General features: G+C 34.1%; 1 protein-coding gene and 1 pseudogene across 5 annotated transcripts in view; one reads left to right on the forward strand and one right to left on the reverse strand.

Moving 5' to 3' along the window:
• The window catches only part of RIMS2 (regulating synaptic membrane exocytosis 2), a 600294-nt gene that overhangs the window by 387298 nt on the left and 186956 nt on the right, over positions 1–26040 (forward strand). For 4 of the 5 annotated variants that reach the window (XM_042923146.1, XM_042923145.1, XM_042923139.1 and 1 more), the window contains 2 exons: positions 16238–16417; positions 17346–17455. In XM_042923146.1, coding sequence (XP_042779080.1) covers positions 16238–16417; positions 17346–17455 — 290 coding nt within the window. Of the gene's footprint in view, positions 1–16237; positions 16418–17345; positions 17456–18286; positions 18320–26040 lie in introns of all 5 variants that reach the window. The other variant, XM_042923141.1, reaches the window with a different exon arrangement.
• On the reverse strand, positions 9973–10248 carry LOC122211253 (annotated as a pseudogene).

Here is a 26040-nt window from a genome sequence, read left to right on the forward strand (position 1 = left end):
TCAGAAACATGCAATATTTTGAGAGGAAGGAGAGATCAATGAAGGGTTTATTTTTTAGGATTAAATGCAGTTCAGGAAAGGAAGGCATGAAACAATCATGAACGATGGAAGGTTATGTGGGAAGTTAGGATTACAAGTAGAGAAGTTTCTTCCTTAGGTGCAAAAAAAAATGGCAAATGAAGGTATAAATATATGTACTCTATATTTAGAGATAAAATAGGGAAGTTGAGAGAGTTCAAGGTTGTTTTTTTTTTTTAACTGGAATATAATGATCATCTGCCAAAATTAAGAGTTTTGGCATGAAAGGTTCTAAGAAGATAAAAGGGTTAAATTAGCGCTATGGAAAGAAGAGAATCAACCACAGATGGGTAAAGTGGTCATGGGGCATGAAACATAGCACAGCCAATAGTATGTTATAAACATATAAAAAACACAGTGTATGTTTTATTATTATTTTATTATTTTCTTCTTAAACTTTCTCGTTATTATTTTTTTTCTTCTCTTTCCTCCTAAAAAAAGGGAAAGCAACTATGATGTATGACATTTTATAGATGGTGCTAAAGATGTTTGAGTGATAATTGATAAGATTTTGTTTTGAAATCTGATTGGTTTAAATCTTGATTTGCTATCTTTTTTGGTGTGTTTGTTTTGGAATACTTAGCTATTTTAACCTTTAGCACTGCCATATACAATGGACATTGGGAGGAAGGAGCAAGCTTTCTATTAACAATTTTCATTTGCTTTGCTTACTATCTGCTTATCTTTTTTGAATCTCACTTTTTAAAATTAAACTATACCTTTTCATTTCTTTCCTGAGTCTCATTTTTATTCTTGTTTCTGCCACGCTTGCAGTCAGTTTCTTACTCTACCTCGCTCCAGATACAGTCAGACCATTGAACACCATCACAGGGATGGCAGGTATATTTTTCTTACAATTGAGTCTGTTCATAGAATTGCATGTGCCTGTCTGTTGATATGCTAGAATTCACTTCTGTTTCTGTTTTTTTTATATATACATATATGATTATTAATGAAATATAGAAATATTATCTTACTATGAAATAGTAGAAAATATAGCATATGTAAATATTTTAATTGCAGTAAGAGGCCAAAAATATAGCTTTCCTTTAATGAGCTAGTATCCTTTCTTGGATCATTCTAAATATTCAGTTCATCAGAAATTACAGTTAACTCTTGATTATCTGGAAGGATAGAATAACAGTATTTTAAAAAATTAATTGCATTTAACTGACCACCTTCCTCAGCACAGTTCATAATTATATATATAGAAGGAACTGATTGATTTTTATATATCTTACAATCTGATTCCCCATCTCCCCCTCACCACAATTGAGGAATCAGTCCTGTAAGTACTTAGATTGAACTGATCAGTTTATGGTTACCTTGTCCAAGGTGGCTGTGATCTACTCATTGGTCATAGATAGTCCTGGATCCACGGAGAATTTGGGTGTGAGGGAAAATCCTTGTTCATTTCTACTTTTCCACCATTCTCCTTATATTGAAGGGAAATATCACTTACTTGGCATTTAACAGAAAGAAGGATAAACTAGAAAGAGAAGGGAAAGAAAGTCTCCAAAAGCTTACAGTTCTCAAGGCTCTATGTAGCTTCAGGAATTTGGACTGGTTCTGTGACATCATTTTGAGTCCTGCAGGCAGAGAAGAGAATGGTGGTGATAATGTGGCAGGTTCAGCTAGTATAGACAAAGGATTATATGCTGTACTCACTCTATTGTTTCAAAGTGATTTGGGTTATGTGTGACCAATTTTGTACTATTAATTTATTAAGAGTTATTAATTTAAAGGTTTAGAAAAAATAATTGAAACTAATGAGTAAATTCCTAAGGATTGAATTCATGTAGATAAATGTGGAAGGAAACATAAGAGCTAACATCAACAATAAATACCTAATGACTCAAGTTTTGTGATGTCTTTCAGTAAATGTAATTGACATTTACTGCCTTCCAGTTTATTATATGATAGTGATAATTGCTGTATTATATTGTGTTTTGCATTTTCTCAGCCTCTTTTCTGTTATTTTGCTTTAATACTAAACAATTCTTTTTTGTTACATCTTTTACTGTTGCTTTTGCTCTATATTATTTTTGACTATTTTGGAGTTGCAGTGGTTACACACTTACGTCATAAAAATGTGAAGAAATAGTTACATCACTCCTCATAATTGACCAAGACCTTCCTTAAAGTGGATACCATGAACGAGACATTACTGATTATAGGCTTATGCTAATTACTCTAGTATCTTCCTTTAACTGTGAGTTAAAATCTTGTACCACATTAGTTTTTGTTAATATTCTATTTGTCTTCATTATTAATAAGCAGATTGCTTTATATTATTTGTTCTTTCAACAAACCAACATACATAGAATCAGTTCTTGATCAGCTCTGGGTTGGTCATTAATTTCATATACTTACCCAAATTCTGAACTCTAGCCTAGCAGGATACATTTCTGAATTGCCTTTTGGGCCATAATTTTGTCTATGGTCAGGAAACACAATATCATTACTGTTTATAGTAAAGTACAACACAGTTAGGAAAATCAGTTTTAGAAAACAAGTGATCAAATATCCTACTGTAAGATTTGCCATCATTTAAACGATGCCAGTGTGTGAGGCTAATGTGCACCTACTCCTAGATAAATTGGGTGGATTTTGTAAGAATGAAATTCTTTAGTTGCTTTTAAAAATACTCTCTCTCATCATTACCAGTTTGATACATAAAAAAGAATGTGTGTACATTGTAAAGCATAATGATAAAATGAACACCCATGAATCTATTACCCAAACTGGTTTATTTATTGCATCTACCTGTAAGATCTTTGCCTATGGAATCCATATGCCTCTTTCACTGAAATAGTAAACACTATACTGAATTTTCAGTTTAACATCACCTTCCTTTGCTTTTTTTTAAAGGGACTTTGATAATTTGTTTTCACTCTGCTAAATTTTTGAGTTACTCATTCCTTCTGATCCTCACTTCAATCCACTATGAGATTCTGGGATTATTGAAGATATACATGTATCCCTACCCTGAGTTTATTACCATAATATTCTAGGCATCTTGTCTTTAACTCAACCTCTGTACCTTTGTATATAGATCATCTGGTGACTTCTTGATTAATCCATTTTATTCACAGAAGATTTTAGCACCTGGCTTTAGTCTTCCTTTTCATAATCCCTGCCATCCGCCAGAATGATGTTAGTATTCACCTGAATGATTTATTCAGCACCCACTCTCTTTCTTGGCCATCTCAAATTGGAGGTAGTGAATTATCCCCAATTCTACTTTAGTCAGTCACTGCCATAGCCATACTCTGAATCTTATGTGAAATTGTTCTATCTTTAAAATCTTAGATGGGGCGCCTGGGTGGCGCAGTCGGTTAAGCGTCCGACTTCAGCTCAGGTCACGATCTCGCGGTCCGTGAGTTCGAGCCCCGCGTCAGGCTCTGGGCTGATGGCTCAGAGCCTGAAGCCTGCTTCCGATTCTGTGTCTCCCTCTCTCTCTGCCCCTCCCCCATTCATGCTCTGTCTCTCTCTGTCTCAAAAATAAATAAACATTAAAAAAAATAAATAAATAAAAAATAAATAAAATCTTAGGGACTCCTGGGTGGCTCAGTCGGTTAAGCATCCGACTTCGGCTCAGGTCATGATCTCACGGTCGGTGAGTTCAAGCCCCGCGTCGGGCTCTGTGCCAACAGCTCGGAGCCTGGAGCCTGCTTCCGATTCTGTGTCTCCCTCTCTCTCTGACCCTCCCCCGTTCGTGCTCTGTCTCTCTCTGTCTCAAAAATAAATAAACATTAAAAATTTTTTTTTTTTTAATTCTTAATTCACATACTTTGTTCTTGGACCACAACTACACATCATTCTCTCGTATATATTTTTTACTGAACTACTTTACCTTACTAGTTCTTTTATCTCAGTAGAGAACTCCACTCTCTTGACACCTTTTCCTTTTCCTATTAGTCTCCACTTTACTTACTTACATATCCAGAGGTGGAATCCGTTCTTAGAAATATCCGCATTTCCCTTGCTACGTTGTTCTTCTTTTACCTATTTGACAGAGTTCAAATCTGGATCCATCTCTTTCTCTTGCGGAACGGTCTTGAACTAAATTTTCCAAATTTTCCCCAACTCACCTTCTTGAGCCAAAATAACTGAACACTTAAAGGAAATGTGATCTCTGTATTGAGAGTTGTGGGGAAAAAGAAAGGAAGGAGGGAGGGAAAGAAGGAAGACAGGAAGCAGGGGTTGGGGGGGAAGGGGCGGTGGGGGAGAAAAGAAAATTAGCACCAACCCTCGAAGTGTCCAGTTTCCCAGCCCAGATTTCAAGGTGGCATTTACTGCAATAGTCTGGGAATTCCCCTTCTGGGATAAATATTATGTTAATAGCTCCAAGTGGATTGTAGTTTAGTTATATGAAATCTGCAATTATCTGATTAGAATGAATGTAGTAAACTCCACATGGCGTCCCCGGTCTGTGAAGAATCAGAACCTTGGTCTCTTTACCCCAACGTTGTAGAATGAAAAATTATGAAGGCAGTCTCTTTGGAAGAGATGAATAGAGGCTTAAATAATATTTGCTAAACTTTTATATTATTTCGGGAGACAAATATTAACTAATAGTAGGAATCAAAACACTTTTTCTTCTGACCCAGTTATGCTAACCAGCACAAATTGATCTCTGAGTCGCTGTGTATTTTTAAACACAGTCAACCTTTAAACAAACATTTAGAGTGGATATCATGTTACCTTGTATTAATGTCCCTTTATTAAGACATAGCCTTTATTTTAGTAAATATACCTTTTATATTTAAAAATTTACTCCCACACCTTACTTTTTTTTCCCCTAGTATTTACCTCTACTTAAAGCTATGCACAACATACTAAGGAATCACTGATGTTTGGCAACACGGTGGTAGTAAACATTATGTAGCGATGTCATAGAGGAGACAGCTAGGCTATAACTTGAAAGGGGAATTGGAATTATTTAGATTTATATAGAGGTAAGGTAGGATGTCAGTGGAGTTCTAAAGAAACGTATGAGTAAAATTACTAAAGTAATACATATCATGTTTTAGTGCTGTTGAAGCGTTATCCACAAGGCAGGGAATAGCAAGAAATAAATCTGGAATGATAGAGATGGTCCCTGTTACAGATAACTTGTATGTTCTATTAAGGAATTTAGATCTAAGACTGTAAGTGATGAAGGTACTTCAAAGAGTTTTAATTAGGAGATGGCTATAATATACTTATTCACTCTAGAATAACTACTCTAGAGACTGTATGGGATGGTTGAGAAAAGGGGTGGGAAAGAAAAGCATGCATAAGGATATTTGCAGAACTATCTCTGGGCAGCAGAAGCCTCTCTGAGCACCTGAACTAAGTAAGGTAATAGATGGAGAGATAGAAAGAAGACCAGAGATTTAATCAATTGAAATCAGTAATATGTGGTAAATAATAGGACTTGGACGTTGAGGGGGAGCAAAGAGTCAAGGAACACTATGAGCCTTCTAGTTTGGGTAACTGGATGCATGTAGTACCTTAACAAAGGTGAGTATCAAAGGGGAGGAATGTTTGGAGAGGAATTAGTTTAAGTGAGGGACAAGTTCAGTTTTGGAATTATTGAGAGAGTTAAGGAGAAAACTCTAGCAAGGAGTAAAATCAATAAGTTTAAAACTTATAGAAATTTGGGCTATATAGAGCACTTTGAGAGTAAATTCACTCATAATGGGAAACAGCTACAAAAATAAAAGTGAAAACAACCTAAGAAATAACCCATGAAATGAAGGCCAAGGATTTTTTTTCTCCACTCTGGGAAACATTAACAATTAAGTGGTAGATAAAGGAAGAGACACAGAGAAGGAAGAGTGAGAAGAATAGAGCTAAAAGGAGAGAGTTTGAAGCAGGAAGAAATAATGTCAGCAGTAAAAATAATAACTGAAAAACACCCAGGAGATTTGGCAAATGAGGAGTTATTAGTGACTCATCTCGGATGACTTCAGAAGGGTGGCAAAGGAAAAAAGGCAGCTTGCAGTAGCCTGAAACATGACTGGGAGCTAAGAAATTAGATGCATTATGAATGTGGAGGAGAAATATTGGATAGGGGTATATGATATCAAAGCAGATTTCTCTCTTTCGAATACGAAACACATAATGAGTTTGTAGACTGGAGAAAGGGATCCTTTAGGAGAAGATAGGTTGACAATATGGAAAAAGGAGAGGATGACTGTTAGAAAGGTCTTAGGTAGGAGAATGGACTCAATACACAGATGGAGTTTGTAAACAGAAAGACACTCTTGTTTATTTTTGAGACAGGAAGAAAACTGATGAGAGAGTTGAAACTAAGTAAGTTTTTAGCAAAAAGTTGTGAAGTTGAAGATAATTATGTTTCATAGCCTCAATTATCTTGCTGCTGTAAACCGAGATGATGGTGGTTGTTTTTGAGACAGATTCTTGAGGGTGGAGGCCCAAGGTTGAATATGATGTTGATTGGAAATGAGGAAGTTTAAAATGGTCATTGGTTAAAAAGTGATGGGAACTAAGGAAAACTAAAAAGATGATAGCAGCACAGCAGAAGTTGGAGGCCATGAATTTGCAGTGCGCCAAACTTTCCTGAAGTTATTCACAGTTGCCTCGATATAGAGAAATCAGATTATGGCATGGAACGAAGTTTTGGGGTTCTGATAAATGTTCGAAAGATTTGGGTTAGAAAGGAATCTGAGTGTTGATATGGGAGTGGGTCAGATGATCAATCATAGGAGTTTAGGATGGGTGAGGAAGGCAGGCAAAGACAGTGATACATACTGTCGGGAATTGGTATCAACTATCAAGTGAACATCAAGTAAAATTGGAGCGAGATTATGAGACACCTGACAGAATTAGCTATTGTAATCAGAATGTGAGATACATATTGGAACTTAGTGTTTCTGAGTTTAAATAGTTTCATTGGATTCTAAGATCCACAGTAGTTTTGGGGTGGGGGGTAATGCAGGAAAAATGTGAGGATGATTGAGGTTTTGAAGATCTTGTGGTTCAAGATTATTGAAGAGTTTTCTGCATGTGCACTAAAATCTCCTAGCATTACCATAGGAATCAGGATAAAGAAGGTAGCTGACAACCAGCTCCCCAAATTATCAATGACGAAGAGAAGAGATAATGATTGGAAGTTGAATAGATACTAGCAACCTGAATTTTTAATGGAGGTTCAAGCTAAGTTACATGCTTCATAGAAATAAAAATATTTACATTATGGTATGAGAGTAATGGCCAGAGTGCCTCTAGGAAGGCATCTTCTCCTAGATCCATGGACTGTGAAATATGAAGGAATAAGTAGCTTCTCCTGCTGTGAGCGATACTGGAAGCAGAGTTTGCAAGGTTGAGCTGGATATTATTTAAGGTAGGGATATGCAGGAACCGTTCTACAGAACAAAACCATTCCTTGATAATACAAGAAAAGTTTGTTAACAATGGGTAAGGAGGTTTGAAAATAACAGCTAAGAGAATGAGAGGAGATTGAAACAGTACGGAAGAAAGTACAGGAGGTGAAGAATTTAGATGATATCTGGGGCAGTTGAGCTTGCCCTTTACTAAGTTTATCACAAAGTTGTTCTGGTGCCAGAATTGAGACTGGTTTTGGTGATAGACCCAAGTAAGTTGCTGGGAGGAATGCCATGGAGTTTGAAGAGAGACAGTGAATGGTCTTATCTCAAGGTATTTGGGGCCATGACTAAAACCTCATTAGAGAAAGCATTCTGATAAAGTTAGTGGAGTCACAGAAGATGAGATTTCTGTATGGAATGTACACTTTTTTTTTAAGTTTATTAAGTTTATTTAATTATTTTGAGAGAGAGAGAGAGAGAGAGAGTGCGTGCTCACACGTGTGCATGAGGAGGGGAGGGACCGAGAGAGGCAGAGAAAGAATCCCGACAGGCTCTGCTAACATGGGGCTTGATCCCACGAACCATGAGATCATGACCTGAGCCAAAATCAAGAGTCACTTAACTGACTGAGCCACCTAGGTGTCCAGTAGACTGTTCTCTTGTAGATGCCATTTTCTGGTAAGTAGTACTGAGAGCCCTTAGTAAATGTGATCAAATCCAAGTAACTCATACTTCCTTTCTATCTTAATTTCTTTGTGTTATTACCAATCTCCTTCCACCTTCTATTTGTGTTTCTGACTGTAACCTCTCTTAATGTCTTTGGAATTTTTCTTCATTAATTATTTCTCATTTCTCTTGCATTTCAATATCTCTTATTCTCATATTTTTGTTTCTTCTTGAATTAGTGATGAAATCTAGATAATACCTTCTTTCTGTTCTGCAAACCTTCAAGCTACTTTGAGAATGATTCACTTCCCTGTCTGTTAAGTCATGGTTTTGAGTATGTATTTTTACATATGCTTCAAACACTCCTTCATCAGCTCCTACGCTCCAACCCTCTATGGTTGACTGCTGCCTCCAGCCCTTTATTTTAACTTATTTTCCCTGTGATTATTATTGGCCAAGGCTTTTATATATATTTATCTGTGTGCTGCCTCTTTGCATCTGCCATTCTCGAATACTGCCTTTTTAAAGTTTCTCTAATGCATTACTATCCTGATTCTCATTCTATCATCTGAGTGTTCTGTCTCCTTCTCTTGTTTCCTATTTCTCACATCCTCAACTTTTTGACTGTATGTTGACCTATATCCCATCATCTCTGTGGCTTTGACCAAAACTTCCAGTAGCTGGTATAGTTCCTGGCCTATAATATGAGCACAATAAGTAGTATTGAAATAATGAATCAATTAATCAATCAATCAATCAATACTGAAATATAATACTGTGCAATGACTTCTCAAACTGTATCTCCAGTACAACTCTCTCCTTTGAAGGCCAGATTTCTCTACCTGATTGACCTCTGTACAGAATATTCTTCTATCTCTCACAAATTTAAGTTCAAAACTGGAGTTACTATCCTTCCTCCCTAGAATTCTTTTATTTATATTAATAGATCATCATTTCATTTTGGAGGCTGGGAATTTCAGGTTTTTGCTTTGGCTTGTTTATTTCTACATTTAATTCATATGGGGATGTCAAACATGTTTGAGAGGGGAAAAAAAAAAAGTCCTTGCTATTGAACACTTTATAGTTCAGTGAAGTTAACAGACTTCTGAACCAAGAAAGCTCAATTCTAGTTCCAGCTCAGAAAACATCTAATTGTGTGACGTATCCCAAGTTTCTGTGAGCCTTAGTTTGCTTATTTCTAAAAAGACAGAGATTGGATTATATGACCTCTGAGATTCCTTCTAATCCTAACATTCTGTTTGTATAATTCTGTATATTGTGCATATTCTATGTGCTGTATATTTCATATTTTGTACATTGTGATTTATAATGTTTGTCATCCATACCTTCTTCTCTATTTTTACCCCTATTACAAGTTAGCCTTTTCCTACTCTACTTCATTCCATACACTACTGCTGAATTCGTCTTCCTAATTCATTACGTTATTTACAAATTACCTTTGTTCAGAAGCTTTAGGTGACTCTCGTAGAAAATTAAACCCTGCCTAAGCTTCTTTACTAGGCATTTAAGATCTCTATAAACTGAGTCCAGGCTAATTTTCTAAACTAATATTTTGCCATATTTTAATTTCTGCATGTCCAGCATTTCCATTTGCCTCTTTTTCCCTCCAACCTGATTTGTTGAACATGACAAAATTCTGTATACAAAATGACCTGGACCTGCTACTTCAAGCTGTGATTCTTCCTTACTAGTATTCTTACAAGTCAGTCCATACAGTGTAAAAAAGCTTACTCTAAAATTAATAGAAAAGTGCCTAATGTACTTTAAATGAACGACCTAACTTCTGGAACTTCAATAGCTCTATTAGACACTTAACATAGGTAGAATTAAGTTCGTCTATGACAGGCTGCTGGAGAACTGATAGAAGACATCAAAAGGTCTGGCTGTGTACTGCCACTGTGATACCGTCCTGCTTCTGGATCATAATATTCCCATTATCTGATTCTAGACACATCACAGGAGTATCAGTGGGGTCGGAAGTTAGCCCAGCTGCTTGCTGAGCTAGAACAGATATCACCCCAGCATGCTAATCTGACAGGATCTCACAGCAGCCCAGATTAAGTCCTAGTGAATCTGTGCCCAGGATTCAAACAATGGGCGGATTCTTCATTGTGTCCTCCAGGTGCTGCTCCAGAGTCTCCTCCATCACACCCACTGCCCCCCCCACCCCACCCCCAGCCGGGGACCCTACAGCACATCGTGTCCCTTCTCTACCGCATGTCTCCTGCCCGACTCCTTTATGGTCTCCATCTATCTGCTGAAACTTCTCCATCTTTTCGTGCATGTTGTCCATCTTTTCTAATATAGTCTTTAATTGTCAGTTAGACTTATTTGAAATTCCCTAATAGTTCCAAAATCTGTGTCATCTCTGAGTTTGACTCTGTTGATTGCTTTGTCTCTTGACAGCGAGCCCTATTTTTTCTTGCCTTTTGGTGTTTCTAGTCATTTTTTATTGACTATTAGACATCATGTCATCAGTAGTGACTGAGGCTATTAGTATTTATGCCTGAAAATAGGCATACATCTTGTTCTGTTAGACTGTGTACGTGTGTTTGTGTGTGTGTGTGCGCGCGCATGTTAGGGGGATTAATCCTTGGACTACTACCTCTGACTGTGTGATTGGTACCACATGAAGTGGCAGCTAAGGGCAGGTGGTAACAGTATGTCTGAGATATTTGCACTATACCCATTCCACTCTCCCTGTAAACCTAGCTAAACAAAGGAAGGTTGGTGAATTGTTCAATGATGATCAGTGAAACCGTTGAACATAGCATTCTACTATGAGGACCAGCCCTCTTCACATTTATACATATATTACAGAACATAGCATTCTACTATGAGGACCAGCCCTCTTCACATTTATACATATATTACAGTAACAATGCATAATTTGGTCCTTTACAAACACATGTTTAAAATGTTTGTTATTTCAGACTATTTGAGGACCTGGGAAGGGAAAACATGGGGGGTGCCCATCCCTTGGTGGAGTAACATTAATTTCTTACAATTGACAAATGTTTTTAAGCTTTAACATCCACTGGAAAATGAAAATTATTTAGTAAAGTAAGCATGTTATAGATTATAGATAGTAATTATATTATCTCAGGATTTTAAACATATATATTTTAATAATCTATTAATTTGCTGCATGTTAATTGTTGCTGAGTAAATAATTAATTCTGCTTACTTGTAGTTTTGTTTCTGTTATTTTTTGAAGTAAAAATTGAATAACAATGAAAGTTATAAATATTTAATAAAATACTCAAAATATCCTCAAGACATTTACATCTTATACGTTTCTGTGTGTGCATATTTAATAATAAATATATCTTTATTTTTCAGTATTGTATTTGTCCCTAATTTTCTTCAGGAAATGGAGATATTTAATCTTTTTTTCTTGCTATCTCCTACAATGACTAATGACTATTTCCAAGAAAATACTTCTCTAGATTTGTTTGAGCACTTCTCTTTTTTGGTGATAAAATAGACCTAAGGTGATAGTAATATGTTTTTCTACATTAGAAGTGTCTTGCTTTCTCACATCACTATATGTATTACTGCTGTTTCACATCTTCGATTGTTAACTTGGCTGACACTGTATATTGCTATTATTGTTGAGTAAACTCACTTTTAACTAATGTACAGAATTTGCATTTAAGTGAACATAAATGTTCTGTAAAGAGATGCCATCATGCCTAGAGATAAATCGACCTATCTTCCACCAAAATAATAAAATGTTCCTATTCGTACACAATATTATTTAATTAATTTGTTTATTTACCATGATTTCCATGGTGAGTATTTTGTGTATTGCAATTCTCTTTACTTTGGAAGCAATACTAAAATAATATAAACTACAGTTTTTACAAATTTAAACTTGTACATTGTAATTTATGATGAGCACGAAAATTATAGAGTTGAGTCATATAATTACTTTAAATTATTTATTATGTAAATATGTATATATGTTTTATTAATCACTCTAAAATGTCTAATTTTAAGATATTATCATGTAGTTATTTCTTCATTATGCAGCTAATGCTCAGAAAATCTCTAGACATTCAATAGATTTTATCAAAAGCATAATGCTTCTGCTGTTAATCAGCTTATGGTATTACACAATATAGATACAGGGAAGACATTTCTTGCCCCAAACCAGAGATTATAATTGTTGTCCTTCAGAGATACACTTACATTTTTCTTTTTTTAATTTAAGATTTCAGCTTTAGGAAAATAATTTCTTTGTGAAAAAAAAAAGAATTTTTAAAAAGCTTCACTTTCTACAAGTTTATTTTTTAAGAAAACCACTTACATTTATTTATGGCATCTTTACAATCTAAATATGAAAGAAGCCTGTCTAATGTATCATAGACTGTAAGTTCTGAGATATGTACTAGGACAGTTTCACTGACATCTGAATGTTACTTTGAAATTTTACATTGTGCTGGTTGTTTTTTGTTGGTTTGTCTTGTTTTGTTTTTTGAGTATTCTGAGTATTCTTTTATCACACCTACAGAGATGCTTTACATTGAGCTTTTGTTGATCTGGAATCGTAGCACTGTGATGGTTGAATGTAAGTGGTTATAGAAACAAATGCCCACTGCCCTATTCTTTCCTGTTACACTGAGTAACTCCCTTGTGCTTGAGAGTCCTTGTGATTGAGTCACAATCCCTTGTGACTGAGAATAGGAAAAGTGAATAGCACAAGTGATGAAATACGTAAAAGCTGTGTCAGATACGTGAAAATTTAACAAATCTTTTAAGAGCAACTGTACTGGGGGAAAAAATGATCAAACTGGACAACTTCACTGGATGATTATAAAATTATTTTTCCCTTAGAAATCCTCAGCTCAAATTCTGCATGGGCTATTGTATGCTTTTAAAGCAGGGTTGCTACAGTTTTGGCTATTGTTCGATATGAATTAGCTCTGTTTGTAGAGGACTATTAAACAGTATCCTGTGCAAACGCTTGCAATTTGGAATACGGGCCACTACATAACACAGAGCAATAATCTGTATTTATCCAGGTAAATGATACATGCAGAAATCTGAACTATTTTACTCATATGTTACAAAACATTAACAATTTATTTAAAAAAATAGAACTATGATAGATATTAAATGACTTTTTTTTAGATATTATATCGCTTTTTAAAAACAACCAAACTACCTAAGAAAGATTTAAATTTATAGGTATATGGTTCCTAACCTTTTATATGGCTCGCCCTTTGGCAATCTTGTAAAACCTATGGCCACCCTTTTTAGAAGAATGTTTTAAAATGCAAAAAGTAAAATAAGGTAAATAAATGCAGTTACAAAAAAAAATACATTGAAATATATACTCCTAGTTAAAAACACTAGGTAGGCTCTAAATTATTTTATGCCTTACAAACGCATATTTCCCACGTTTCAGCTGCTACCATTCAAAATGATTTGTAAGTTCTTTATCTTAAAATTAAAATTCACTAAGAATTTAGGTGGAAGTTGTCAAGTTTTATATCTCAGTCTCTTAAAGAACCTGCTACGAGATGGGGCATCATAGGTGACACTTAGGCACTGCTACTTTCAACTTTCTCAGCTCTTGTCTTAATTCTTACCTAGTAAGACTTATCCTTACCCTTGAGCGGGAGCCTGTGTTGATCTTCTCTTGTGTTTTCAAAGTTGAAAATATGGTTGCTTTCCATTCCCCTTAACGATCTATGATGAACATTTCAGGAAATTGCCACCTTCTACTGTGGCTCTTTTTGTGTTTCACTGATTAGCCAATTTTCCTTTCATGCTACAGAAATCAAATAATTCATATTATTTATGAATATGGAGAGAATAAATATAAGCAAAATTTAAAATGTTGACATAGTCCTCAAACAGCTCTTCCACTAAAGAGAAATTTTCCTAAGGGATATTGCCTAAAGAGTGGCCTATTTGCTTTATAAGTAGTGGTATCGTTTTAAGGACATAGAACACAGCAACAAATTTGAAATAATTCTCCGGATTTTACTCACAATCATGTATTTCAATTTTTAAAAATGTAGTGTCAAAGAAGTAAAAATGTATGTCCTAACATATTACTTTTCACTTGGAAAAATTGCTTGATAGGATCAGAATAAATCAAATTTTGCATAAATACATGAGAGATTAGCCTCATTTTATGTTAGGGTGGTCATAGACATTCTACCAAATTTTGTTGCTATGTCTTACAATGAGATAAGCTTACTGTTAACGTAATAGGAAATCTGAAAATAATGTAATTATTGATACTCTCCAAAAAGATAGGCTTTAAGGACTCTAAGGGATATATGTTACGTTGCTTCTGCTTTTTTATTGTGGTGAAGGTATACAAAGATAATGTACATTAAAAACACTTAGCAAACTATTGAGCACATTTATTTCTAAAGAAAAGTGTTTTCTCTCAAATAGTTTTTGAGGAACAAAAATAAAATTGGGATTTTTTTTTTATACTTATCAGGTTGCCTTTTTCATCTCTGTCTTTGAAAGTAACGAATATGTTATATGTATTTATACTTGGTATATATCAGCTTTTTTTTTAATATATCCTGGATATACTTATATAAAAATGCTAAACTTAGGAAATCAATCATATCATGGTATATAGTTTTTAAAATATTTAAAAATGATTTGACTTCTGTTACCTTGTGAATTTAAAGTGTGAGAGAATCACAAGATATGTTGTAGAATAAAAACCCAGCACTCACTTCCTAAAGTCCTCTAATCTCATGTGTGCTGGTCTAAAATTGTGTGCCATGTAATTAATTACATGTAGGAAATTGTGTCCTTTCTTTTCTTATTTTTCTTTAATTGCGTGCATTTTTCATTATCAACAATAAGATTGAGAGAACTTACAGAGAAAGTGGAAGTTCTTTACATTAGTCTTGAGCGAGACTAATGCTTGGTCCATAATACAGAAACATTTTCATTTCTGTGGTTACAACTAGATGGAGAGGTAATAAGTTTTGTAGGTATTACGTTGGTATATGGAGCTCTTGAGCCAAAGTTAGTGTTCTTGTGTTCTTAGGGTTGTGTCACAGAAAGTGGGGCTGGTGTTAGAAAACACTTATTGATCACTTGTTAGGTGTTAAAAGCATTATGTTTGATTCCAGGGATATAAAAATCAGTAATGATGGGTTCCTCACATTTAAGTATACTTCTTTCAACAAGGATTAGGTTTTGATATTGGACTTGTTTGTGGTCAAAGAGATCACACTGTTTCAGAACCATTATTATTTCAATCAGTTAATACCCTTCTGAATTGTTGGGTTTTTTTTAATGTTTATTTATTTTTGAGAGAGTGAGAGAGTGAGCAGGGGAGGGGCAGAGAGAGAAGGAGACACAATCTGAAACTGACTCCAGGCTGTAAGCTGACAGCAGACAGCCTGATCCGGAGTTCAAACCCAGGAGCTGTGAGATCATGACCCGAGCCAAAGTCAGACGCTTAACTGACTGAGCCACCCAGGCATCCCAATACCCTTCTGAATTGTATTGGTTGGCATTGCTAAAGTGCCCCGAGACAGGTGGCACAGATTGGCTGACTAACCAGCTTTCTGTGATTTTTCTTGTGGACCATGTTTACATATGGCTACAGCCTGCAGGGTTGCAGTGGTTTCTTAACAACCTTTTGATTCTTCTGTTGGAATGTTGGGATGTATCACTATACTATGTTTGTGCTGAAAGCCTTTTAATATCTCAGCTGACACGCTAACAATCCGCCTTAGGGGCTTTAGGATTAATGCTTGTATGTTCTTCACTCTCGTGAAAATGTTAGGCTAAGACGTTGAATTCTTGGAAAATAGAATACTTCACATATTTCACATGTTTCATTTAGGGAATTCATTTTGGAACGCAGGCAGTTTTGGTTGTCATTGATTATAACTGAGCAACTCCTGTCATCTCCACTGGGAATGCCATTAGAGGCAGATTGGGGTTTCCTTAGAAATTCTTAAGAAGTTTAGCGAGACTCGCTCAGAATATGTTGGGGAAGAGAACTTTTTTTTTTTTTTTTTTTTACAAATTCGATAATTTTAAACAATTACCTTTTTCAAAATCAGTTTGATGCATCATAACCAAATAGCAGAAGGGCACTAAAGATCAACTGAGCTGCTTTTTGACTAACATTTCAGGGATTGTGAAGCAGCAGATAGACAGCCATATCACAGATCCAGACCAACAGAACAACGGCCTCTCCTAGAGCGGACCACCGCCCGCTCCAGATCCACTGAGCGTCCTGATACAAACCTCATGAGGTCGATGCCTTCATTAATGACTGGAAGATCTGCCCCTCCTTCACCTGCCTTATCGAGGTGAAAGATAAATCAATCGGACTAACCTCCCCTTTGCCCCTTCAGCACACCTATTTATTTTCCCAGCAGCTAAATGGTCTCTTCTATCATCCTTGGCTGATCACTAATAACAATTGATACTAACCTTTTCAGTGTAAGCACACTATTTATATTCAGCGGATATAATAGTGTGTGGCTACCATTGTAATTTGTTTTTAACTGTCCTGACCACATCTGTTTTGTGATTTCTCATTTATCAGGAGTCCTGGGTAAATCCCCCCATAATGCACTTCATAACTATCATGTTCTTCTCCTACAGAATGAGAAATTGTTTGTGTCCATTAGACATCACTTTTGGAACAATCATCATAATGACAATAAATAAAGCCAGATTTTTAGTTTCTTTCTATCCATACTAGTATCATGTATTAACCAGTGTCTTCTTTAGCTGAATTTTGAATTGTTCAGGGTTTTGTTTGTTTGTTTGGTTGGTTTTTTTTTTTTTTTTGTAGTTTCATGAGATATTTTCTAATAAAGGGATATCCAATATAAGCCTGAGTAGTAATCTCCTTGGATAAAGGCAGGGAGGTTAGTGCTGAGAGTTTGAAATCTGGTAGAAAGAAATGTAAAGCATTACTTTTTATTTTTTGAGCTGCAGAACTCCTGTTGCTTGCATATAGATAGAATACTAATTTACATTTAACAATTCCATAGATGTTACTGTAGGATTCTGTGTGCATGTATCTGTGTATGTATGCATATTACACAAAAGTAGAAGCATCTCTTGACAATCATTCAAATATCCATATTTTGTCCTTCTTTCCTAACCTTTTAATCAGCAGCTAAACGTCTTTTAAAATTGCACTTGCACAGCTATCATATGAACCAAATGTGTTAAAATTATTTAACTCATGCTACTGAAAATGAACATCAATGATGTATCTTGTAGGTCTCATCCTCGTACTGGGTCTGTCCAAACAAGCCCGTCCAGTACTCCAGTAGCAGGACGAAGGGGCCGACAACTTCCTCAACTTCCACCAAAGGGAACACTGGAGAGAAGTAAGTTTTATTTCTAATTATGTCATATAGGAAATACACATGGAAGCTAAGGTGAATCAAGATTTTTTTTTTTACTACTTTGTGTTAGTTTTCTTCTTTTGTTAATTGAACGCCTTAGCCACATTTGCCAGTAGTTATATTTATAAATATATTTATAAATGTTACCTGTTTTGCACTTAAAATTTGTAATATTTGGAGATAAAATAACCTTCCGTTATTGCTCTTGCACATTTTCAAGATTTGAGTAAATGCATTTTAAAAAGTAAACTTAATGCTCTTAAATAAGCAATTGGATGATATTTCTTTGCTACAATTAAGTTTATGTAATTGTTGATAGTTACATAAAGTTTATTAGTAACTAGCCAAATCAATTTTCACACACTGCAAAGGACTGGTTAGCTGATGCACAACAATGGTGATCCTTCTCAAAACTGGAGTGCCAGAAAAAAGGTAATCATGAATATACAAAGAAAGATGCATGTTGTACTGATATTTTAAATACTTCCAAATTTTTGCATAAGAAGCACTATTTGTTTATACACAGATGAACATACTCCCCAAACATCTATAAATTCTGGGATAAAGGACCTCTAAAAGCATGGATGATAGAATATAATAATTTTCAACCTCGTTTTTTAAATGGTCCCTTTATTTAGTAACTGGATGTGCTTTCCCAAAAAATACATATATATTTATATATATATTTAAATCACCATTTAACTTTTCTTTAATAGATGATACATACATTCTGTATCTTTGGAAATTTCTGTTGTTTTTAACCCCTGTGCTTTGGTTCCCTTTTTTGTTTTGTTTTTATTTTGTTTTTCCTAGACAATGGAGTCAAGGAGATAGAACCTTATGAAGGTCTGTACATAAAGGAGGGTTTGTTTTATGCTGACAGCCTTTTTGGGGGGCTACGGAAGCAAAAATAAACCCAACTGCAATTGATGTCCCTCCATTGTAAAGACTTTTATTTAGAGTAAAATGGTTTTGTTTTGTGATTTTTGGTAAAGCACTCAATTTTTGATTCACTTGGAAATTATGCCAGGGAGTTAAATTTCTTTGAGTCATTGAAGTAAGAGTGCAAAGAGTTGAACTTTTCTTAAGTGAAATGTTCTGTTGCACATCTTTTCTTAAGATAAAATGTTTTTTTTTTAATTTTTTTCATCTGCCTTTCAACCAGAATTCTGTTTAATGCAAGACCTTAAGCAAAGATATCAATTGCAGTCTGTGTTTATGTTACTGAAGATGTACACCTAGTCTAGTTCCTCTTATCATCAGATATTTCATTTTGTATTTATGATGATCTTTTAATTATTAAATTTGTCTTTCTAGAAAAGAAAGTTGTTGAATTAGACAGTGGTTGTGGTTTGTATTCCCTACATCACCTTTCATGTTGTACCAAGACTGCTTACAGTATATCAAAGTTAAATATGTGCAGTTTTATTATCAATAGTACGTTATGACTCAAGAGAAAATATTGAGTCATGATCTATGGAGTGTCATACATTCACTAAGATAATAACAATTCCTCTGCCAATGATAGAATTCTAAAATTAACTTTGTAAATTTAAGGAATTGTTCACTTTTATTTACTTATGAATTTCCAGCACGTAGAATAATGCCTGGCACATTGTAGGTCCTCGACAAATATTTGTTGAATGAATGCATGAAATATTGTTTAACAATTGAAAAGTTCCTTCACATAGTGCATTATGTATCACTAAAATAATCTTGCCATTCTATAGATGTTTGTATTAAAATGTATATTGCTATCACCTCTTTGTAACAAAATTTTAAGTGCACTACCTTTGGGCAGGGATATTTTATTGCTTTATATATATATATATATATATATATATATATATATATATATATATATATATATATAAATAATTTGGAACAAGTTGTGTTCTTGTTGTTGAATGATTTATCGACTTCTATATTGAGGTTCTTCCTATGCTATGTACAATGATTTTAAACAACTCCATGCTGTTGTGACTAGTGCTAATGTGCTGCCTGATAAGGAGATTATAGCAGCCCTTCTATAATTCTCAATTATTCGCATTATAATGGGTGTATATAATTTTAAAAGTACTTTCCAAAAGGAAAGTTCTGTAGAACATATGAAATTTTTTATCTCCCCAGGATTTTTAAAGATAGAGTTTTGACCTCATTTGTTGGCATATGAAGTCACAACTTTTTAAAATTCACTTTTAATATCTTTTATAGCCATAGTCTATTGAGATATGAGTAGTTCCATTCTTTGTAATAATAAATCTACCCGAAAGCCAACATAGAGCTGATAATGAAAGTCAGGGTTGAAGAAGTTTTTAATGGGCTTATCAACAAACATTCTATATACCATCTAGTTTCTGCCTTGTAGAGTCTATTCAAACCATGGTTTTCCTTTAATGTCCCTTTAATTGTAATTCTTTTTTCTTTTTTATAAGTAAAAGAAAGGGGAGCCTAAACCACCCTTGTTATTTCCACTATGAGACAAAAGGACTTGTTTTTCAGTTTTTTGTTTGTTTTGTTTTGCTTGAAGGTATGGATGGTTTTAACAATGTTTTTGTAAATGTTGATATGAACACTTAAGTAGATACATAATTGTGTAATTTTCTTTAGCTTTAAAGGAGATATAAAATATCTCTTTTAGAAGTTTCGACTTCCCACTGATGTTAACGGTACATGAGCCAAACTAGGCTATCAATAGGTGGTCTAAATCAAATTATGTCTGGATTATCACTTAAAAGTTATCAGAAGATAATTTAATGGCATTATTTCAAAATCACAGTAATGACACATTTATTTATCTAATCCTGTTCAACAGCTAAAAAATGATCAACTCCTAGTTTAATTCCTTTTGATTTGGGTTATATTTTCGTCTATTAATGAAATTAATTTAAAACTTTATAGATGTTGGTTTTCATGATGGTACATTATTAGTTACCTTCTCCTTGTTTGAGAACCAGAGTAAACAGGAGCAATATAAGAAAAGTACAATGTACTAAACAACTGTTAAGGTATTATTATTTTTTAAAATTTTCTCCAGACCTTGATGTACTGGCATTTTGTAAAAGTAAAAAAGAGTTTATGTATCATTTTTTGGTTCTGTAACATAAAAGGTGCATAATATTATTTTTCTAAGAATATATCAAGCTTATAGACAAAGTATTTTGACTACTTTACACAGTTATCACATACCACAAATATTTTAGGGGCCACAATTACTCTTTTACAAATCAAAGTCAACATAAAAGAAGACAATATGATAATTTATTAATAAAATACTTATTTACTTACATAACATGTCAGAAACTTATTAAATAATCTCTTAGTCTCCTTATCGTCACTCACTATATCATGAATAATTTGACATTTGTGTCACTGAGAGTAACAAATATATACATCTGGTCTTATTTTTTTCTTTACTTCTGCAAATACAGAAGTTAATGAAGAAACGGGGCATAAGGAAGAGCAGTGGGGAGAAAAGCAGGGTGAAGAGGTCAAGGCAGGTCTGTCTGTGTGTCTAAAATAAATAACTGAATGTTTGGGAAGTATGACTTTTATAAATACTTTTATATGACTTTTATAAATAAGTATGACTTTTATAAATATGTCATACTTTTGGGAAGTATGACATTTATAAATGCGCAATAAAGAATAGATTGTTTTTCAGCACTAATTTTTAAATAAATTGTCTAATTTTATTGATGGAGAAATATTACATAAGCTATCTAGATAACTTATCAGAATATTTGATTTATCCATTGGAACATGTTCCTTAATGTTAAAATCAAACTAAAATTGTAGACAATGCATCTGACCAAATTTATACTTATCCTTTACCCCAACTCTGTATTCAATTCATCTGTTTATTAAAAACTGTTTGAGTATCTACTGTGGGTTACACTGAGTAGAACTATATTGCAATCCTAGCCTCCTCTCTATAAAAATTTTGGTTTTGTAGAGGCAAATTGTAAGTAAATATAGAGCAGAATATAAATTCCATTAAAGCTTTTAGAGGCTACCTCTATTTTCTTCATCATTTTTTCCTAAAATAAAAATTTACCGTACATTCCGGTTTTCATCCCAGCTCAATATTGCTCTAATGTTTATTGACAATCATAATTTCTTCCCAAAGAGTCCTCCTTCTAAGTGGTGTGGAAAGAGCCTTCATTGTGTTTTTTTTAAGTCCCTATTACATTTATATATCATAATATCTCTTTCCCTATATTAGACACTCAGTATTGACATTTGTGATGCGTGTGAATATACTTTCTTAAATTAAATAAACATAAATATTCTAGTACAATCCTATTCTATTGAAATGTGTGGCATTAAAGTCAGAAGTTTGGCTTCGTTGGGCATGTTAAGATTCTGAGGAAAAAAAAGTGATGGTCATGTTATTTGCCACTTTCTTTGTCAGAATGTTCCTGAAAGGATTTAAAACTTAAAATGTTACATAATCAGTAAATACATGTATATACTTCTTTTTTCAAATTATCACTCTTTTTCTTTGAAACACTGAATTGAATCCTAATCTTTTCTTAGCTGTCAGTTTAAAATTTTTTTTTACTTTCTTTGAACAATAACTTTAGACCTAATTTTACCCTGTTTAACTCATCACTTTTTATTCATGAACAGTACAGTCTCCTTTATATGCCTTATGTTCTCTCCTTTCTCATTGTGTGAAAGCAATTTCCTTATGTCATCAATGCATTCTGTCAGTATATATAGTATAAGACACAAGACCTCTTAAACTGTAGTTGCTGATTGTCAGTAACTATTTTCAATGTCGAAAGACGAGAAGAATCATCAGAGTGCATCTGATCATGAAAACAAAGGCAAGTGTAGCTGCATATTTATAAAAATGTATAACTGTCTCTGTTCTGAATAGCTAATATTTTAACGACTAGAATGTCACACATCTTCCATTTTCCTGCAGTGCTATAGGAATAACCTGTTTGGAGCATACCGTAAAAGTGAACTTCATTTTAATTTACGTGTGCAATTAATGTTTTCCTATTTGCCCATTCCTATATATCTCATATCAGTCCATATGAACACTGAAATGCGTTCACACTGTTTATGAATTGGCTTCCACAGGAAAGTCATTTTGTTGGATGTCATTAGTTTGGGGGCTTCAGTGGTAGTTAATATCATTTTTATTTATTTTTCACTTCCTTAAGATAAAGCCTATTTGTTGGACCAGTTTGTTACCTATGCTTTATTCTCAAAACTAACTTAGTGAATTATGTCAATTATTAAATTAGCATAAAACCACAACTACAATCTTCTAATTTAGTATAAAATTACTCCTTATTCCTCATTTTATTTTTGTTCCTACTACTTTTATCATAGGATGGGAAGGATATACTTTACTTTTGTGTTCATTAATGTGAGGTGTCATGTTTAATGCATGAATTTGTTTCCCTAGTGTGTGATTTCATCTTTTGTGGTGTGCTTAGTTTTTATTTGGGTTGTTAGTGACCTTAATTACTAACCGCTATTGTCTGTTTTCAATGTTAAAAAGACAATGAGGGAGAAACACCAAGCTCATCTAATAATGGGAAAAAAGGCAAGTCTAATATGAACTTAATAGTGCCTTTCTCTATATTAGACACTCAGTATTGACATTTGTGGTGTGTGTGAGTATGCTTTCTTAAATTAAATAAACATAAATATCCTAGTACGATCCTATTCTATTGAAATGTGTGGCATTAAAGCCAGAGGTTTGGCTTTGTTGGTCTTGTTAAGATTCTGAGGAAAAAAGTGATGGTCATGTTTTCATGCAAAAAACACAACAAAGATATTTTCTAATCCAGAAATTGTTTCAAAACTGAACGATTTAAAAAATATTTTAAAGCAAAATTTTAAAGTAGAAAATGACATGAACTTAATTGTGAGTTCAACAATATTAAATGAACATATATAATATTTGTAGTTCACAGTTTTATACACATGCATTAATATATTGCCTGGGTGAGTAAAAAGATGATCAATTTCAGTACTTAGATTTAGTTTCCTTGTAATTATTGGTGACTTAATTTTTTAACCCAGCACAACTAACTTCTGTCAGGAAAAGTAGGACTGTATATGTGTTGTAGTAATTGCTAATCAAATATAACTACATGTATTGACTGAGAATGTCGGCATTTTAAGACGGTTATAAAAAAAATCGTTGTTCTAAAATTTCTCTATATCATTACAATTTGCCCTTGTTATGGGCCAAATTAAGAAATTAATAGCTTTTGTGTCAGTAATTTTTAGTTACAATGTCTTTTAGTCTTGGATTCTTTCTGTCCTGTCTTCGTCTGTTATGAGTACTGTCTACAGTGTTGGGTGTGATATTTAATTGGGCGTTAAGATAATTTAATAATGTTTCTTACTGTGGAGTGTCATTTATTTACACCCCTCTCAGCATATAATTCTTAAAATGTGCTAAGATAGGTAAAAAAAAAAGAGAGAAAATAACATAGCAAAATAAATAAAATGAAATCAAGTATTATCAAATATTAACATTCTCCATAAAACAATAAAAATTTAAATAAGCCCTCAATGTGCATTTACATATTTGTCATTTTTATCTATTTCTTAACCTCTATGATCTTTGCTTAGCACCTACGAAAGGATATGTTCATATGAACTGAAATTTATGTCACTGATCCGAAAGAGTAAATATATCTTCTTAAATGTCAGGGTGCAACAATTTTAAGAACATTTAATGCCATTTTGTATTTAAGCACATTTAAATAAAGGTATCAAAAGAACAAGGACTTCACAGGAGGTAACCAATGTAAATACTTGAACTGAGGAAGTACTTGCAGCAGGTTTTTTGGCTTCCTGACCTCTAGTTGATCCTGAATACCGCTATTATCTTTTACTTCTAAACTGTTCTCCATTCTTGTTATTCCTTTGATATTGCATGTAAAAGTTCTACTGACAATGAGAATGGGGACCTCAGTCACTCCCACTCATGATTAATGTATTTTTATCATTTATATAAAAATCATCTTTACTACAAAACGTCACTATGTTATGTAGATCAATCCTACATATGATATAGTTGGACCTAGAAAGAAGTTCACGTATAAAATTTGAAAGATGAGAACTCTATATATTTTGCATATACTACCTCATGTTTTTATTTAGTGTAATATTTTGATGACCTACTTATAATAAAGTTCTGGGTATCTAATTTTTCCCTTTGCTCTTTGCTTTTGGGAGAGACAAATGTACTGTTTTAAATCTCATAGTAAAAGTCCATGAGTAAGATTAAGGTGGGAGGTTGTTTTTAAATTGGTTAAAAGCATATTTATGGATTAGAGAAACTTCCAGAGGTTAAAAAGATGTTCCTATGTTCCTTCTACTTACATATTGACTTAAAAAAAAGGGGGGGGGGGCGCCTGGGTAGCTCAGTCGGTTAAGCGTCTGACTCTTGGTTTCACCTCAGGTCATAACCTCACAGTTCATGGGTTCAAGCCCCATATCAGGCTCCATGCTGACAGTGCGGAGCCTGCTCGGGATTGTGTCTGTCCCTCTCCCTCTACCCTCCCCCCTCCCCAACCAAAAGTAAATAAATAAATTAAAAAAAAAAAAAGTAAAAAAAAAAAAAAAAAAAGGTAACCATGAATTCCAGCTGTAACCATGTGTTAAAAATGGCCAAGCATTGAATTGAATGATGGATTTATCACCATCCTCTCTTCTGGTTTAAAATGCAAAGAGAGGAAATAATAAAGATAGCTTTATTCTACATCTTGCTATGAAGTGCCCACATTTGATTTTGGAATAGACATAGTGTATGCTCCCCTTCAGTTAGTAAGATATGTGATCAGTCAGCCAAAATGTCTCCATTAACCCTGTATTAACATTAGATTCTTTAGTACTTGGAATCCGTTTCTGAGTTCTCAAATGACACTCTACCTAAGCCAATCCCTTTTGATACATTGGCTCTTCATACCCCTAACGAGCTAAAATGTGACTAGACTATCCTTATCCCATAGTATAGCACTATAAATTGAGACTCAAAGAACAGCATAATTGGTGAGTTTCTAACTAATTATAATTTATTTATTTATTAATTCATTATTTCTACAAATAATTTTGGGGTACCTATGATGTTCCAGTCTCTGTTCTGGGTGCTGGAGATATACTAGTGTGCATGTCAAACAAGCTCCCTGCCTTCATAATCCTTACATTTATTGGAGGAAGCAAATGATAAATAAAAGAACATATAATATTGTTTCACATACTGACAAGTACAAACAGGAAAATTCAGTGAGGATAATGGATTAGATAGTATTCAAGAAAGTAGAGTAAATAATTCTTGATAATGCATTCTGAGAAGTATTCCCATCTAAGTAATATTTGAGCAGAAACCTCAATCAAGTGACAGAATTACCCCCTTGAGGGCCAGGGAAGGAAGAGTGCTCTTGGCAGAGGCAACAGCAAGAAGGAGGACTCTGATATGGGAGCCAGCTTGACTTACTCGAGAGAAAGTGAAGAGGTCAGTTGGGTACCACAGAGTGAGCAAGCTGAATAGTAGTAGGTGTGGTCAGAAGGGACTGGGGCAGGTGACT

Source organism: Panthera leo, chromosome F2 (genome assembly GCF_018350215.1).
Source record: "Panthera leo isolate Ple1 chromosome F2, P.leo_Ple1_pat1.1, whole genome shotgun sequence".
Classification (NCBI taxonomy): Eukaryota; Metazoa; Chordata; class Mammalia; order Carnivora; family Felidae; genus Panthera; species Panthera leo.